Source organism: Papio anubis, chromosome 10 (genome assembly GCF_008728515.1).
Source record: "Papio anubis isolate 15944 chromosome 10, Panubis1.0, whole genome shotgun sequence".
Taxonomy (NCBI): domain Eukaryota; kingdom Metazoa; phylum Chordata; class Mammalia; order Primates; family Cercopithecidae; genus Papio; species Papio anubis.
Window position 1 is genome coordinate 45,666,216 of NC_044985.1, and position 15,978 is coordinate 45,682,193.

At 39.3% G+C, this 15,978-nt stretch overlaps 1 protein-coding gene across 4 annotated transcripts in view; it reads right to left on the bottom strand.

Moving 5' to 3' along the window:
- Positions 1 to 2,062: 2,062 nt before the first annotated feature.
- DPP4 (dipeptidyl peptidase 4) overlaps positions 2,063 to 15,978 on the bottom strand; it is an 84,299-nt gene continuing 70,383 nt past the window's right edge. For all 4 annotated transcript variants that reach the window (XR_004176528.1, XM_021923667.2, XM_021923668.2 and 1 more), the window contains 4 exons: positions 15,598 to 15,662; positions 5,140 to 5,212; positions 4,801 to 4,874; positions 2,063 to 3,202 (listed from right to left, as the gene is read on the bottom strand). Coding sequence is in view for 3 of the 4 variants with exons in the window: in XM_021923667.2 (XP_021779359.2) it covers positions 3,101 to 3,202; positions 4,801 to 4,874; positions 5,140 to 5,212; positions 15,598 to 15,662 (314 nt within the window). In the remaining variant the exon portion in view is untranslated. The remainder of the gene's footprint in view (positions 3,203 to 4,800; positions 4,875 to 5,139; positions 5,213 to 15,597; positions 15,663 to 15,978) is intronic.

The window sequence follows — 15,978 nt, forward strand, 5'->3', positions numbered from 1 at the left end:
TGACTACCTGCGAATAAGAAAAGAAACAAAGTATGCAGAATGACACAAAGCCCAATACGTTCATTAACTTATATGGTAGTGGCTCTGAGTTATCAAGGATGCATTGAATTATATTCTGTGCCTGATATTTAAGAAAGTATGAAGGTATGTAATCATATTTAGCAAAATTTCCAACAAAACATGTTACAAAATAATTCCTAGTGATTTTCTAAAAATCTTGATAGAAACTTAAAAAACAAACCCTGTACCCATAGAAGAGATGTAAGCCATTTCTCCCTTCTTTTCGGGTATGTGCCTCTGGGCCCTGGTGTACTCTCACAGGTTGTTTATGAAAGGAGTCTTAGCCATTCCTGTGTCTGCAGAGGCTGCAGCTATGAATATCAAGACAAGTCTGCACATCTTAGTGATATGACTGGTTCCTGTATGTTTTAAACTTATTCTCAGATTATCTCTAATTTATTTGTCCATTTTCTTCTTTTTCCATAAGCTAATTTAAAACTCTCATTGGAAAAGAAAACTTGTCCTATGAGGGTCAAATGAAAACTACGTTGACTTTACTCACATCATTACCTTTTGCAGCCTTCAATGCCTGAAAAATATGTGCTGGGATTACCTCGCTCCAGAGAAAATACTCATGCTTAGAAACTAAAGGAATATTAATCTATATTATTTTGATATTGTACAAATATTAAATAGTATCTGACTTAGATATTATGATTATAATATCTGGCTTGTATAATATCTGATGTTGCACAATATCTGACAATGTACAATGTCTGGCTTCAATTAAGATAAAAGAAGAATATCTATTTAATTTGCTTTTATGACTATTAATGCTGTCCAGGATGTGAACATATATTACTACTGCTTCTTGATATACAATTCTGCAAAGATTGGTCCAGCTACTCACAATGATTGAACTGTATTAAGGAGCAGAATTTTGACAAGAGCCCTACAGACTGGAAGGTCAGTTTGTGGTTCCAGTGGAGGAGTGGGAGTTGAGATTTAATTAAGGTGAAGCTACTCAATGGCACACTCTGAAGCTGTAGTTGAAGATGGATTTCACAATCCACTGTCCATGCCTATGCATGACTCATCAGTCTTATGTTGAATTGATAGATTTCTTTTTTCCATTTCTTCCATTTTTAGGTTTTTATGCTGTAGCTCACCCTGTCTGGGAAAACTTTGTCTAGCAAATGGTCTGAAGCTAAGTTTAAACTCACAAAGTCAAATTTTTTAAAATGAGGCTGTTTTGCAAATAATTGGAAAAAAAATGACATTTTCTGTTATCTAGACATTGCTTTGCTAGGCCAAATTCAGCATTTAAAGTTTATGCTTTCAGTCGGATATGGTGGCTCACGCCTGTAATCCCAGCACTTTGAAAGGCCAAGGCGGGCAGATCACCTGAGGTCAAAAGTCAACATGGCAGCCTAGTCAACATGGTAAAAACCCGTCTCTACTAAAAATACAAAAATTAGCCAGGTGTGGTGGCATGCACCTGTAATCCTAGCTACTTGGGAGGCTGAGACAGAAGAATCATTTGAACCCAGGAGGTGGAGGTTGCAGTGAGCTGAGCTCATCCCTCCACACCCCAGCGGGGACAATAGAAAAACTCCCCGTCAAAAAAAAAAAAAAAAAAATTATGCTTTTATTTTTATAGTAATGTCAACCACAAATAATTAGTCAACCACTTAAGTAATTGACTGGACTACTTCTCCTGAGCCATAAGAACTGCCAGAATGATATTTCTGATCGTATTTGTTCTTATATGAGCCTCATCATAGTTCCCTGCAATAAAATTATAAATTGTGTATGATATAAATAACTAAAATATTTGATTTCTCAAAAGCTATATGTATTTATGATAAGAGAATTGCATATTATTAGGCAAAAACCTATAAACTATTTAGCTTAACACATTTTTATATATCTAATTTTTTACCAAAGCTGGACTATTTCCATGTTTACAAGTGATTACTAACAAAATAAACAAGAGTCTTTCTAGATAAATGTGTCCATATGCCTGTGTGGTTTAGGTCTGATTCAAGACACAAGTCATTACTTCTGAAAAAATGAAGGCACATTTATTAAATGACCAGGAGAAATTCCATAGTATGTAGAATGGGAATAATTATACATAACATTCTATTTTATGTTCCATTTTTTAAAATGAGTCCGAGGAAGTTAAAGTATTCTTTTAATGAAGACACTCAAAGAAATGAAATAAGAAAAATTGAGGCAAGGACTCCTTCAAGTTAAGATTTGCAATACAAATATTTTCATCTTTTAACAGGGCAAGCTGATGTGTTCACATCTCAGTTTCAAGCTGCCTCTTTCACTAGGAACATCAGTATGTGTTTTTTTTTAAAGCACATTTACAATGCTTTCCCATCACCCTTGCTGTGTTTTTGTAGCACCTATAGCCATAACTGGCACCTGGGGGCCTGCATTGCTGGCAGTTTCCCTTACATTTCTTTGGAGTCTTTTCAACTGCTGTGGTTTTACTTAGAAGTCAGTGCTTTGCATATTTGATTTCCTGAGACTGTTTGAATAGTCTTTCTCAGAAAACTGTGCCAGTCTGGCTGTGAACAGATCTTCTCCGAGGGGAGCTGACAGTAGCCTGCTCGTGTTGGTATGCTTGGACTTGGGTTCCCAGCCATGCCCTGCTATCTTCTCTCCCTAATCCCTCTTATCCTGTCCCTGCCCTAGTGACATCACTGCCCACATCTTGCCTTCCTTTTAAAGAAGAGAACAACATTTGAACCAGTCCAGTTAGAAAAAGATTAAAATCCTGCTCAGGGAATCTATGCAAAGCTTCCATAAAAACAATTCCTATTTGTTGTTTCAGCAGCTGATGCGGAAATGATTTTAAACAATAAAACTCGACCGGATAATTCAAACTTCTGTAAGGTAATAATCTGTTGTGAAGACAGAAGTCCCTACTTAAGATGATAGGTATGAAATTTGGGAACAAAGGTAACCTTAAGTTTCTTGATTTGAGTGTATATTTTTAAGATCATCATCTTGACAGTGCAGTTTTGAGATAATGAAAACAAAAATGACTTTTAATAAGCTTTAAATGGCATGGTGTTTTGAGGTGCTAAGGTAAAGAGAAACATTGTTTTATGAAGTGGCTCATGTGGGTGTATATGTGTTGGTGTGCTGTGCTGCTAGCGATTCCATGGTCTTCATCAGTATACCACTAGAGAGAGAAAGAAAAAAAGTTAGAATTAGGAAGTTAGTTGTCTTCTTTAAAAAAAAAAAAACAAAACGTAAATTCAAATGAGTTCTCACGAGCATACATGGTATAAAACAGAATGTTTTAATTCCTGAAGCAGTTTCTAAACTGAAACAGGGTCAAGGAGGGTGTCTAATTTTCCCCCAGAGCTTTTCCAGGGCATGTTGTTCTGTCCTGCAGAAGTCTCTGATCCTCTTTTGCAGGTGCTGAGAGAACTCACTGTGAATTTGGCTTTATTGAATAGTGCTTTAAAGATATGTAAATTTTAATTAAAACACCCAATCCATTACCAAATTTGACTCAAAGGTCACTTAGAAATACACCATGCATAGGAAGGAATGCTTATCCCATTAAGCCCACTTGTTTTAATTAGAGTGTTATCAAGTGTTAAATTTCTGTATACTCTAGTAAGATAAACTGTATTAAAATAAATGATTTTTTAAAAGCAATGTTGCCTAATATATAGCACCAAGAAACTAGAAAAAAATCTATTTCAATATTACATATATATGTTTAATAGAAGTGAAGTCAAAAGTCAGATGTATTATTTGCAAACACTTAGATTTTAAACTGGTATTTTAAAAATCTGTATATTTGACATTTATGTAAAAGGAATTTATGATCTGGGCAAAAATTTATCAATTCATACCTTATTAAATAATTGGGAAGTCATTACTGGGCAAACATAAATTACGGAGACATAAGTTAACTTAAAAAAAAAAGCTTAATTTAAGTAGCATGTGTCTTTCCTTTGAATAGTAGAAAAATAAACTTCAAACTGTTATAAAGCACTGACCCAAAAGATAGCCAGTTTTTCTGAGTATCAAGTAACTGTCCCACTCCTATGCATTGGGCACCATTTGAACTGAGCACATAGCAGATCACGTGCGTTAGAGGACACATAAATACATATACATACATACATACATAAAAATACGTATTTTTTCCTTCATCTGAAAATCTCTAATGCAGAAAATGAATTTGACATAATACCCAGAAATATCCTCTGCATAGACAACAACAGCTCTAGCCATTTCTGACTTTATAAAACAATCCTAATTGTTTAATAAATAAACTGTGGTTATTTAACAAAAGATCACCTTGCAATTGCAAAAACTGAAGCATGCTGATTATTAAGATCCCACTGTTGTTCAAATGGCTAGTAATACGTACCAGACAGAAATGGATTTTCATATTTGAGCTGAGCTATTATCATGCTGGTTTCACTTTAGAATTACTCTACCACACATTTACTGAATAAGTGATTACTTCTGAATCAAAATAGGGAGAGACTGAACAATCACATGAACAGGAGAGCAGTGTCTTGATACTCCCAGGATATGCAATATTGTGCTTCTTAACCACAAACTCACTAATATTATTGAACATCACTCTGTGCATGGCTCAAGGATACCACTCTTCTGACTTCACGTTGAAAAAAAAAAATTGTTTTAATGTTTTTATTCTGTCCTGTCTCTGGCACTGCTAAGAGAATTGGCCCAGAAAGAGGAAACTATACCCCACCAGCAACTTCCCTCCCCTTGCACAAAGTTTTTCTATACCATTGCCTGGAAATCCACTCCAGCATCGACCAGGGCTTTGGAGATCTGAGCTGACTGCTGAAAGTGAACGTTATCTGCAGGGAGAGAAAGGAAACATAAAGTAGCTAATAGCCGCTCCAGTTTTCTGGTACATAGGGGTGGGAAAGGCACAAGAAGAAAGGGACCGTTTGAAGTTCTAGGACTCAGCATCCCATTTAGCCCAAGACAAGTGACTTGTGGAAAGCAACACTGTTTTATTGAAGTAAATGTAACAGTCTTGCCCCTCATGCTTTTGTTTTGTCAGTAGTGAAATTGCAAACCTGTCTGTGATACTAAAAAGTCTAATTAACTGAAACTCACCATCTGCTGTTCCATGAATAAGGAGGTACTCAACTTGTTTAAAATTTTCAGCTCTGCTCATGACTGTTGAATTCTGGAATTGGGAAAAAGAATGTCATTATTCAAAAAAGGATCTGCCATAAACTGATTTTTCACTTCAGTTTACAAAATAAAATGTTTTCAGCTGGGGCCCCCTTTGATACAAAATATAGCAAACCGATATTCAAGCAAATGCTGTCTCCATGCATGGCAGAATGCACAGCATGCCCTGTGCCTAGGAGACAGGACTGGAAAGGAGGATGCCACATCTTCCCTGAACATGCAGGAAGAGGGCACCTGCCACCCAGCCTGCATGCAAAACCCCTTGAGTCCCAGATCCCAGATTGGCTGTGTCCTATGCATTAGCACAGGGCAGAGTCTCATATTAGCAATGTATGTTCCATGGGCTTCTGCTGTAGTTCAGCCAAAAAGTGTATTGCCATGGCAACCATGTGTCACATGGTGCCATACATGCTACATTTCAAAGAGCCTGTACATAGCATTTGCAACTAAACATACTCTGCAATATGTCATGTGAACTTTGGTCCACATTGCTAAGCTCTGAATGAAAAGCAAATATTACCTCTTTGGGAACAGATGTTAAAAACCTAGACAAATGTAACATATGGGAGGGGAAGAGGGTAAAAAAGATCAAAAATGGCCTTAGAAAATCAGTGGGTTGTTGTTGTCTGCCTCATTCTGTGTATTAGAGGAGATACTATTAGATCAAGTCATACCCAAATTAGTCAAGGAAATAGGATTAAAAAAAAATTGGGAACTCAGCTTTTTGAGACTGCTATGTGGCCTGAGCCAGGGCTCCTATAATGAGGGTCAGGAGTTTTGAATGAAAAAGCCATTGAAAGCATCTAGAGCTGGTCATCCAATTTTGAGGATATTTACCAAAGTTGGGATGAAGGTAAAAATGCCACAAAATACTGTAGTGCCTTTGGGAGGGGGTGAGCTAGAGTCCACTTTGATGGTCCTGTTATGGATTGGGCAGGAAAGGGGCAGCAGCATCTCCATGGGTTTAAAAGCAGCCAGCTGGTCCTGCAGCACCTTGGTGAATCAAATTCAACTTTATGAAAGCCAAGGTTTATATTTCACAGATATCTCTGTAGCTCATATCAGCTTATATTTTTGATGGGAACCTTGGTGGCCTGGCAGGAAGGGAATGGGGCTAAAGTAACCGTGTTTGTATTCAAGTTCCAGTTTCAATATCAGTGAGCTATGCAACTGGAGATACGCTGCTCTTTGAGCTTTGATTTCTATAAAATTGGAATTGAGTAGTCCCCCCTTATTGGCAGTTTTGCTTTCTATGGTTTCAGTTACCTGCAGTATAGTACAATAAGATATTTTGAGAAATAGAGACTATACTCAATTAACTTTTATTACAGTTTATCATTATAATTGTTCTATTTTATTATTAACTATTGTTAATCTCTTATAATGCCTAATTTATAAACTTTATCATAGGTATGTATATATGTAGAGGAAAAAAACCATAATGTATAGAGGGCTCGATACTATCCACAGTTTTGGCATCCACTGCGGGTCTTGGAATGTATTCACCTTAAATAAGGGTGGGCTCCTGTAACTCCTCTTACTCCGTCACAATTATAGGAACCAAGAGGCATGGCAAAAGCATTTTTGGGGGTTAAATTTCTGATGCTGATGTGAGAATTCTTTAACAGTGTTTCTGGAAAAAAGACGTTTTATCTATGACTTTCAGGACAGAGCCACCCAAAATGTTTCAGTTGACTGAATGTCCCAAGGTCATCCTGGCCTAGTAGGCTTAAAACAAATGTGCTTCCTCTTCTGTGCAGGCTAGTTCCTACTTGTTCTGACCATATTCCATTTCTCACCCAAACTGAGAATTTTACTCATGAACTCTCAGAATAAAAACCTGAGTGAGACTCCTTTTATTTTTGAGAAACTTTTTTGTCTGGTAAGATGTCTCAGATAAATATATCTAAATATAAATCCATCGGTCCATCCATCCCAACATCACCATTCATCCCTCCACTCATTTTTCATCTAGTCAATCAACATTTACTTATTATGTACTCCACTAAATGATAAGATCCATAAGAAAAAAGATTTGTCTATATTGTGCATTACTCTTAACAACTAAGAGAATGCTAAATATTTATCAATTAAATGAGTAAATGAAATAAATTATCAAGCACTTGCAGTGTCCACTATATTTGGTCCTAGTTTTGCAGAATCAAGTGTTATCAGCTGTGGTAGGCAGAAAAAAATATGCTCATTCTGAAATGTATTGAGATATGTTTTGCCCACTTTCAATCCATACACCATGCCATTCATGATAATAGCTAACACTCAATTGAGCATTTACTCTGTGCCTGTCACTGTGTTAAGCATCACATATAAATAAGGGTTTATAAAAGCACTGTTATATCTAATGCTTGCAATATTCACTTAAAATAGGTCTAGACCAATTCTGCTTTCTAGATGGAGGCACCGAGACTCAGAAGGTGAGTAACCTGCACCAGGTCACAACTACAGCAAGTGTCAGAGCTGGACAAAGTCTGACAGCAAGTCCTTTTTACTTCCTACATTGCGCTGCGTCTCTACTAAAATTCCAAGCTGTTTATGATGTGATCTTCTGGCAAAGAAACAGTGTGAAATAAAATGTTAATTAACTGTCCTGGAATCTGAAGTGCACAATAATAGTGGGTATCCTTTGAGATCCTCCTAAGACCCCATGCCTTCTCAGATTGCACTAATCAGAAGAGAGATTGCTCTGCACAGCCCTGGGTGATGTGGGAGGCATATTCTGTGACTACGCAAGTGACGTATAGCCTAATGGGGCAATAGAACTCTGAGCAATTCGCTGTCCTTCAGAGAGGAATAGGTCAAAATAAATCTCCCTAAAAGACAGTTTTGTGCAGCATTCAAAGCTGGAGACAAGAAAGGCTGAGGCTTGAGTACTGACTGTGAACATTAATCGCCTGAATTGCAGGTCCAGGTGCCCTCGTGTGAGTCCTCTTTGGTGATCCTTTCCGTTAGCCATGCTCTCAGCCTGCACTGACTTCCTGCCTCCTTGTTTCTCTCCAAATTAAATTTAGCTCTTTGCTCGCAGAAGACAGTCAACTTTAACACTCAGACCTGACCCAAATATACAACTGTGCCACCTCACCTCACCTCCAAAAGCCTCATGGGCCTGCCTTGCTTGGCAGCTTGAAAAGCAAAAGCTGCTCCTACAACCTCCCCGAGCCATGAAACTGAGAAATGTCATTGAAACATAGAGTAATAGTTAGGAGACATATAAATACGCAGGACAGTTAGCAAGGAATGTGATAACTACTGGAGTTTGGACCAAAACAGTTTCTGGCTGCCTTTTTTTTTCTTAAATGGAGTGAATACAGGCTGAAAGAAGACAATTTTTATAAACAAGTAAAACCCTGAGCCTAAGATAAATGTTGTGATGTACACACTGTAGCTGTGATGAACTAGACATGGTGAGAAATGCAACATACTGAGAAAAAGACGAAAACTGTGATAAAAGTGTCATGATGCAAATTGTTTTACATTAACAATATTACACTACAAAGAAAGAAAGACAAATACTTTAATGCAGCAAGAGAAAAATAAAACAAAAGCTTCCCCTGCAACTGCAAGATAAGTGTGCCATTTCAAATGCGCACTTCCCCTGCTCACTGGGAGAAGCCTCCAGAGGGACCTCTCTGTGAGAGGGAGAGAGGCAGCCGAGAGACATACACCCACTTTAAGGCTCTGAGGCTACACAGAACATTTTTCCCCCAGAAAAAGGCAGCTGTGTCACCTTGCCTCTGGAACCATTGATCATTCCCTACTCAACTGTGCACCCTGGCTTCTCAATTAACACCCTTTACAGTCCACTGTATAGCACACTTGAAGCTGTAAAGGTAACACACAAAGCCAGAAAAGGAAATACCGGCATGAATTTAAGGTATGATTAATGATTAGAAAAAAATTAATTGTGCTATTTTAACCTACCAAAAGAGGATAATCCCTCTTTGCCTATCCATGGAAACAGAAATAAAAAAGGAAATGGATGACTAAGTTAGAAGCCGAATAGTCTATCACCAACTACTAAAAAGGAAACTCAGAGTGATAAATGGGCAAGGATGCAATGGTGGTGCAGTTGGCACTCTCCTGAGGCTAGAAACTTCCGGAGAGCCCCGCTGCCAGCAACAGCCTGGCAAGGAGAAGTGGGAAGGATCGGTCCAGTGGCAGTGCCGACTCCACAGCATCTCTGAGGAGCTTTTCCTTCAGTCCCCAAGAAGAACCATCTGTAGCTGCTCGTTGGATCATGCTGGTTCTTCAGTTACCTTCCAACAAATAAATCTTTGTATTTTTGAATTAAAAGAGAGAGCTGATAAGAGGAGGAGAGTACTATGAGAAACAGAAGGTATAACAATTTTTAAACTACCCCTAGTGCCATCTAGGAACCATAAGGACATTTTGCTTCCTGGAGATAATAGTGGTGGCAGCTGCCATGTTTTGAAAGCTTCCTTCATGGCAGGCACAGGCATCTCATTTAATGATTTCAATAACCCTGTGAGGTAGGTCTGATTATCCCATTATCCAGATGAGGAAACTGAGATTCAGCGAGGTTAAGTAGCCTCCTCAAGTTCATACTGCTGGTAAGTGGTTGACACAGAAATTGAGGACATGTTGGCCTAATCCCAAAAGCCCATGTCCCTTACTGTCATATTCTATTGGCACGTGACATCACAACCAAACAACTCCTCCCATTTATAAGATCTTATAGAAAGAGCACACAGTCATTGGGTCTAATGGACAGCAACCCAGCACTTCAGTAAGCTATGACCTTGGGTTTAGCGGCTTGCTCTGTGCATTCTCCTACTCGTAACCAAAGCTCCATAATTAATATTAAATGATGCCATTCGGGGAAGCACCATTAATGCCACAACAGGGGCCACAGAAAATGTTTAAGAAAAGAATGAACTCAACTCACTAAATCAGATGTTTTACTTGTTTACATCTATCAAACAACTGTACTCATGGGATGCCAAGGAGAGCTCCCATCAACCCCAGACAGGGGGCTCTACCTCAGGCCTCACCAAGCAACACTGGCTTCTTTAAAGATCACACAGCAGTCAACATTTTATCAGCACTCAACAAACAAGTTAAGGTTTGGCTTAAATCTGAAGGTCTCTCTCCCTTTGGCATATTCTGGGATAATAGAACAAATGTCAAATCAGTACAAGATGGCATATTTACAAAATTGCACCCTGTTTTGCATAACCTAACGATGCAGCAGTTCTTAAGGATTGAACATTTCAAATCTGCTAGCAGAAGACTGCCAAATCTATGACTGTTTCATACACTTGCCAAAAGCCTATCAAATTTTGAGCAAAATGCAAAATAAATCTCCTCTACAAGTTAAATCAGTCCCTTCTGTGTGTTCCAGGCTGCCCTCTTCTCTTGGCAACAAGGCTCAGGACTTGGGTCCTATTTCTCTTGCCCTTGATCTGATACTTCTTTCTGTGTGTATTCATAAATCCATCCCCTCCCCAGGCTTATGTCCTGCCTTCTTGGCCAGCATTTGGCTTGCTCTTCTTAGAGCCCTTCTTCTGTTACCCCTCAGTTCATTGGACCTGCTTCACACATCGCCAGAAAACCACTCTTCCTGCTATTCATTTGTCTACTGTGCTGATCTGCCTCCCCCCAATGTGTAACCTATTGAGAACATCATGCTCATCCTCCCCATCTTCTGAAATCTTTCTCTAATGATTCAGATTAGTGCCCTCTCTCCCTTTTCTAACCCTCAATATCAATATGTTGCATAACATCTTTGTGCCTCAGTTTCTGTGTCAGTAAAATAGAAACACAGTACTTATCTCGGAGGATTGGGAGGAAAATTAAACCTGATAACCCATGTAAAGAGCTTACAATGATGACTTGCCATAGAAGCACTTAATAAATGAATGAAAACATGAATGAAATAAGTGAAACTAGATCCCTTCTGGCTAGGGAGTGGAGAAGGGGAAACCCTAACTTCTCCGCCACTCCCCTTCCCCTTCCTACATGCTCCTAAGGTATAGAATTCCTGGGGCTTCATAGTCACAATTGGAAAACCACAAGTCTTTTTCATACATATTGGCTACTTTGTCATATTCAAATTCATCTTTTATTTCCTACTGTCTTTTATTTCTCTCCCAAAATACTGTTTTCTCTAACTGACAAGGAATAAACTTCTGAATGATTAAAACGCCAGGCACCTTGAATGGGTGAATGAAAGTCTACCACATATTAACATTTTTTACAAGTTTGACTAAAAGACCTGTGACTGACCACATGAGAGACCATTCCTCACTGTTAGGAGCCCACTCCGCAAGGTGTGGCTACAGCTGCTGTCTGCTGATTGACATTGGTTGTGAGGGTTGCCTCTTTGGATCTGATTCCTTTGCTCAAATCTGTCACCATATCTGTCTGCTGTGGACTGAGACACATTGCAGAAAAGATGTTTCCATAGAGCTATACTGCCCTTTAGCTCAGATTTGTCACCCCTCCACTTTAGCTGCCCATTTAGAGCTTCTGGTATCAGCTCCTTGAGATAAGGGGGGGATGAACATCTCCTTTCCTCTTTGAGGTCTGGATATCCTTTGAAAGTGCTTCTCCCTTGCCTCTTGCCAGTAGGTGGATGATTATCTCCAAAAAGAGTCTTATGGAGTCACTGTTTGTGTCACTGCATTGGGTCTAAGTCTCAGTCTCAGGGTCCCCTAATCCACATGGCAGCTTTGAAAGAATAGGAAAGGGTGCTCCATCTGGTTTGACACAGCCTTGGAGGTGTGTGCCTTAGAAAATGGAGTGTGGTCTGGCTTTCAGCAGGGCACAGGCTGAACAACTGCACATGGCATCCCCGCCTGTTCCGTTCATATATGCAAATGGCTCTTCTAATTCCCTTTCCTCAATGGTGAGAGGGACTTTGATTTCATGTGATGTGCTTCTCTTGGTGATGTGGATTTCTCTAAATTCTTCCAAATCCAGACCAACAATCACCTAATAATAAATCCTTTTCTTATTTGAGTTTTATTAAAAACTGCATTTTCTTCCAGAGGCTATAATTCTGGCCACCGTATCAGTGGCTGTTTAGCTGAAAACATGGACAAAGATCAAGGCCTTACTTGTTACACACTTTGGTCATTCCTAATCCTCAGTGTACCGAAAAGAGTCACTGATCCAGACTAAATGTGAACCGCTTTAAAAATATTTCCTTCTGATCCACTGAAATGCACAGGGTGGTGAAATCCTCTAAGGAATTGTCTCCTTTGTCTTTTCAAAAAGGATGGGAGGAAGACAGAAAGGGAGAGAAGGAGAGAGAGGGAGAGAGAGAGAGAGTGAGTGAGAGAGAGAGAAGAAAAGAAAAACAACCTGGGAAAGAAAAGTAAAAGATGGGGTCCAGAGGGGCAGCTGGGGCCTTGGAGGAAAATAGAATCTTTGAATGTATTCCTGCCAGAGACAAAAGCACAGGCTCATTTAAAAAACAAAGGAGGGCAGCTTTATTCTAAAGCCTGCTGTGCACCAAAAATAGGCACTTAGATTCAGTTCTCCACATAGATTCAGTTCTCCACATTTCGGAGGAAGCAACTTACCACGGTGGAGACAATTCAGTTAGTGCATTTGCCTCACTTGTATCCTGCCCACCTTAACTATCGCCCTCCCAAATAATTCCTCTTAGTAACACATTGGGAACCTTTAGCTCCCTGGTACTGGCAGTTTTAATGTGTCCATTGCCAGCAATGAATTTTGTGCCAAGAAAACCCGACTCCTGGCGTGGAAGGATTAAACAGTCCTCGGGTGCCATCTGTGCAGTGAAGTGAAAGAGTGACTTTGTGCACCCAGTGTGCGTGTGTTGCCATTGGCAGGAGGAAGTGACTTCTATTTACATAACTACCTCATGCAGCGAACACCTAAAGGGGGAGATGGAAATGGCCACCGCAGTGGGGGGTAGAGCTGGAGAAGAGGGGGATCTATGTGGGAACGAGGAGTCTATAGGAAAGACTGGAAATGTATGCAGGTTGAAATGGCAGACTACAGCCAATTATCCTATCTCATTATATAGGGAGGGCTGGTTGAAGGGGAAATACCCCATTGGCTGATGTTCTTTGAGGAAGTAGGGTAGGTGCCATGAACCTCCTTAGATGTGAGGGTTAGGGCTTGATCTTGTGCTTCTAGCCTCCACTTTTTAGAATATAACTTTTTAAAAGAACGTTTTGGATTCATCATCCACCATGTTCAAGTGAGGGATTGGAATCCTAGGCAGTTACACCTCTAATGTTTCAGGAACTTTCAGTATTTTCTAGGAGAAAACTCTTTGACAATCAAATTTAAGTAGTCTGGTTGGGTCGTTAACAAGAAAATTTGAACTGGAAAATGAAAGCGGCAATGGAGAAATTCTTGTATAACAATGTTTCCCTTCAAAAAGTGTTTAAATTAAATCAGGAAAGGTTTGGGGATTTATACTCCCTAAAGGGGAAGGCAAAGAATACAATGTTGAAGAGCTTATACACCTTGAAGAGCTAACAGTACTGAAGAGGGGAAAATTCAGTACAAGATACCTATCAGTTCAAGGTGGAATAAAATTGAGGATTCAGAGATATACAAGGAAACTATCAAAAGGGGATTCAAAAGACGATGCTACTCCACTGAGAGGGCTGTATACGTTTCTGAGTGGGTGGAGATGGAGGGGAAATGACACTCCAGGTGGAAGGAGCAGAGGGCAAAGGCACAAAAGGGAGAGCCACGGAAACATTGAGAGAACAGCAAGCATTCCAGACAAAGTGGGCTACTGTAGGAAGGGCGCCGAACACCTGGTAAAGAGTGAGGACTGGGCTTAGTCGAGTACACAAGAAGGAACCATGAACATGTTGTGGGTGGGAGTCAATCTCCCAGCTCTGTGCGCAGTAGACTGGAGTGTGAGAAGACAGGATAAGGGGAGACAAATCGGGTTATTGTTATAAAAGGAGATAGGTTATATGACAATAGCAATGTGGTTACAAAGAAGGAAATGAGAGTCTAAAGCAGCTTATGGGAGGTGGAGGAGAAAGAATGGGAAGAATTGAGCCCTAAGTATTAAATGCGACCCTTAGCAGAAATGGGGACAATGTAATTATGGGACTTTTTTGTAGGGGTAGATGATCTGTGCATCTCACTTTGCAGATTGTTACTTTTCTATCTTAACTGATAAACAGACAGGAAAACGTCATATAGCCACTAACACAAAAACATTGCTATCACAGCTCCCTGCACACACGCACACACACACAGACACACACACACATACACACCCCTTACTCATTAAGCTGAAAGTAATTGGTAAAACTAAATTGTCTATACTTGTCTTGCAAAACTAGAAACTTTTGAGTTTTACTGTGTTTTGATCAGATGACTTCAGCATCCATAGTAATAGTGATGACATCTTACAAAAACATACGGATATTGCTCAGAGCAATGTATTAATATGAAGTCATGACACAGATGAGAAGAAATTGTGTTCTTAAGTTATTCTTACTGTTTTTCTTTCTCTTTAATTCACTGTCTTGGAAAAAATTGTGAACATTCTTTGGAAAATGTAAACATCATAGATGATTTACCTTGTCAGCTGTAAGTTTCAGGGTTTTAAAACAATTTTTTTCCAACCTAACATGACAAACAGAATCAGCAAAGTTTTGGAATGATCAAAGTGCCAGAAGGGTCCCTAGTACTTATGCTAGCACTTCCAGCTGCATCAATGTGGCACCAAAGACAATGCTCTGGCTTTGCCGTGGCATCTACACTAGCACATGGGGGCTGTCAATGATAGTTGCACCCACACCATATTTTAAATGCTATAGCCCATCTGCAGAGCAACCTGCCCACTGGTTCTCCCATCAGGCGACCAGCCTGTTGGATGCTATTCAGTGATTTAGGTTTAGGGCTTTTTAAGGGTACTGCCCAACTGTACCTACCTCTCACCTGCTTTACTTAAATCTTGTGTGAACAAAACCGTACATAATTGGCTATGAGTAAGAAAATTATAGTCTCATATATACATCTTATGATAATACTGTAAGAAATTTCAATATATAGCTAAAGGTTTAGAGAGTCTTCTGGGCTCTAAAGGAATACGTTGAATTTCTTATAGGTTTTCTAAACTGAAATTTTATAATTAAAGTAATTATCTGATGTTGCTTTGTATTTCTAAATGAATGCATATTGTGACCTATATAGCATACGATAAAGACTGTAATTATGCAGAATATAGTAGGGGAAGCTATTGGAGTATCTCTAAACCACCTGTGTTATTTCTTTTTAACAAGAATTTTGTTGGAAATAAAAATATATATTTTCTAGAATAGATACACTTAAGAAGGTTCTTAAACCACTTATAAATAGGTTATAAAATAGGCCTAGGTCCTCATCTCTTACCCTGTAATGGTCAAGGTTGTCTTCCGGAGTTGGGAGACCCATGTAACGCTCTGTGTACACTGAATCTGTGAAAGAAAAAAAAAAAGTTTAATTCATACAATAACAACTTTTCTTGCTTTTAATGGGCCACTTCAGTGTTTCCATATGTCTTCACTCATGTATAGGAATATAGAGTTACTCTCAGAAGTATCTCTGTGTGGTTATGAACAAGGAAAAGGGTGGCTAAAGCAGCTTATGGGAGGTAATTTTTTACTTGCCTTGCTCATATAGCCAGAGATGCTAATTCCCAGCTCCCTGCATACTCATACCTTTCCACACTCAGCCCTAACCCATTCTCACTTTCCCCATACAGTGGGGCAAAGGGAGATCAAACCAGATGAT